General features: G+C 42.6%; 1 protein-coding gene across 1 annotated transcript in view; it reads left to right on the top strand.

Moving 5' to 3' along the window:
- vma21 (vacuolar ATPase assembly factor VMA21) overlaps nucleotides 1-1297 on the top strand; it is a 10319-nt gene extending 9022 nt beyond the window's left edge. The window contains exon 3 of the mRNA XM_015975220.3: nucleotides 724-1297. Coding sequence (XP_015830706.1) covers nucleotides 724-863 — 140 coding nt within the window. The 3' untranslated portion in view covers nucleotides 864-1297. The remainder of the gene's footprint in view (nucleotides 1-723) is intronic.
- Nucleotides 1298-1616: the final 319 nt, after the last annotated feature.

Below are 1616 nucleotides of genomic sequence, written 5' to 3'. Positions count from 1 at the left end.
ACTATTCGATAAAATAATCGTCAGAATAATCGTTTTAAAAATAATCGTTTACCCCCAGCCCTATCCGTCACCCTCTGTGAGCCCGTCAGAGAGCCCTAATGCCGATGCATAGTGGCGTTGTGTGTCTCCGCACCGATGCAGACGGAGAAGTATAAATCAGGCTTTGGTCTTGTTGCTGTTATCCGATCTGAGGAGAGATGTCCAAATATCAGGAAACGTCGTCTCCTCTACTTTCTCCCCGGTATAACTTCCACATCTTCAAACAGATGCAGCAGAGCCTCTTTTCTCCCAGAGAACCACTTCCAGGGCATTCGTTCACTGCAGATGTATTCAGATATGAGTAAAGCTGAACTTTAATTAAAAAATATGAAAACATTTAAATCAATTTCCCTCTTGGATTAATAAAGTATTTTTGAATTGAATTGAATTGAAAACTCAGTTTACCAGACATGTTGAGGACAAAAATGTGTCTGAGCTGCTTGTGGTATCAGGACTGATCATTGCTGAGAACGCTGTTGTTTGTTTACCAACTTCCTGAAACTCTCATGAGATTGTTTGTTTGTTTACATATTTAATGTCTAGAATCTAGAAGACTTCCCGTGTGCATTTTTCCCGTTTCAATCAAATCTGGTCTCTTTTAACAACTGTAATATAACCTGCTTGTTCTGTGTCGTAAAAGGGGAAAGTTTTCAGCATTGATGTAATTCTTCGTCCTTCTCTCAGGCTCGATGGAGATGTCCAGTTCCGACAGCTACTTCTACGCTGCCATCGTTGCTGTGCTGGCCGTGCACGTGGTCCTGGCCCTGTTCGTGTACGTGGCCTGGAACGAAGGGGTGCCTAAAAGCAAGGGCAAACACGATTAAAGCCACCTGTATCAGCTACTGAGGCCAGTGGAGATGGACAGACAGGCAGGGAGCCACAACCTTTCTCCTCCCCTCCTCCACCCATGGGCACCAACACTCAACACGGTACCATCTAGAAGCCAGACAGCAGGGTTTGTGCTCAGGCTTTAACCCCAGGGCACAGCAGGAAGGGAGGGGGTAGCGGAGCCTGCTGGGTGAAATTTCTCACCAAACCCAGAAGGTGTTCTTCATCCGCTTCCACAGAAATGGATCCGTTAGCTGAAAGAGTCTGTCTTCTGGTTTGACACCGTCCATGTACATTAATGTGTCAGAAAATGTCTGATGTTTTTTTTGACTGATGCACACATCTGCAGACTGTGTTGTATTATTTATGGGTGAGTTTCTGTCCTTCATTTTCAGTCCTTGTCAGAGTGAATTAAAGGTTTAATCCTGCATTCGAGAACAAATCAGCCTGGTTTTCTGCTCTGGTTGTTTCCTGTAGTGAAACGCTTGAATTAGAAAGGGTTGTTTTTAATAAAATGACTCTTTTGTACTGGAAATGTTTGGTGATTTGAAGGGAAGCGTTAGACGTTTTGATGTGTGTTTCCATGTAATGTTTTAAATAAACACCGTTATCGCTATTAGCCTTAGCTTCCTGAACAGCCTCTATATGGAGAAAAAGAGAATTTGGAATAATGACTTAAGCTAGTCTTATCAGTTTCGATCTCTTAAATCTATGAGGTTTCTTAATGCAGTACAGTTTTTATTTAATGT

Source organism: Nothobranchius furzeri, chromosome 1 (assembly GCF_043380555.1).
Source record: "Nothobranchius furzeri strain GRZ-AD chromosome 1, NfurGRZ-RIMD1, whole genome shotgun sequence".
NCBI classification, from domain to species: Eukaryota; Metazoa; Chordata; class Actinopteri; order Cyprinodontiformes; family Nothobranchiidae; genus Nothobranchius; species Nothobranchius furzeri.
Note: the sequence above shows the minus strand (reverse complement) of the source record. Positions and strands in the feature narration are given on the sequence as shown.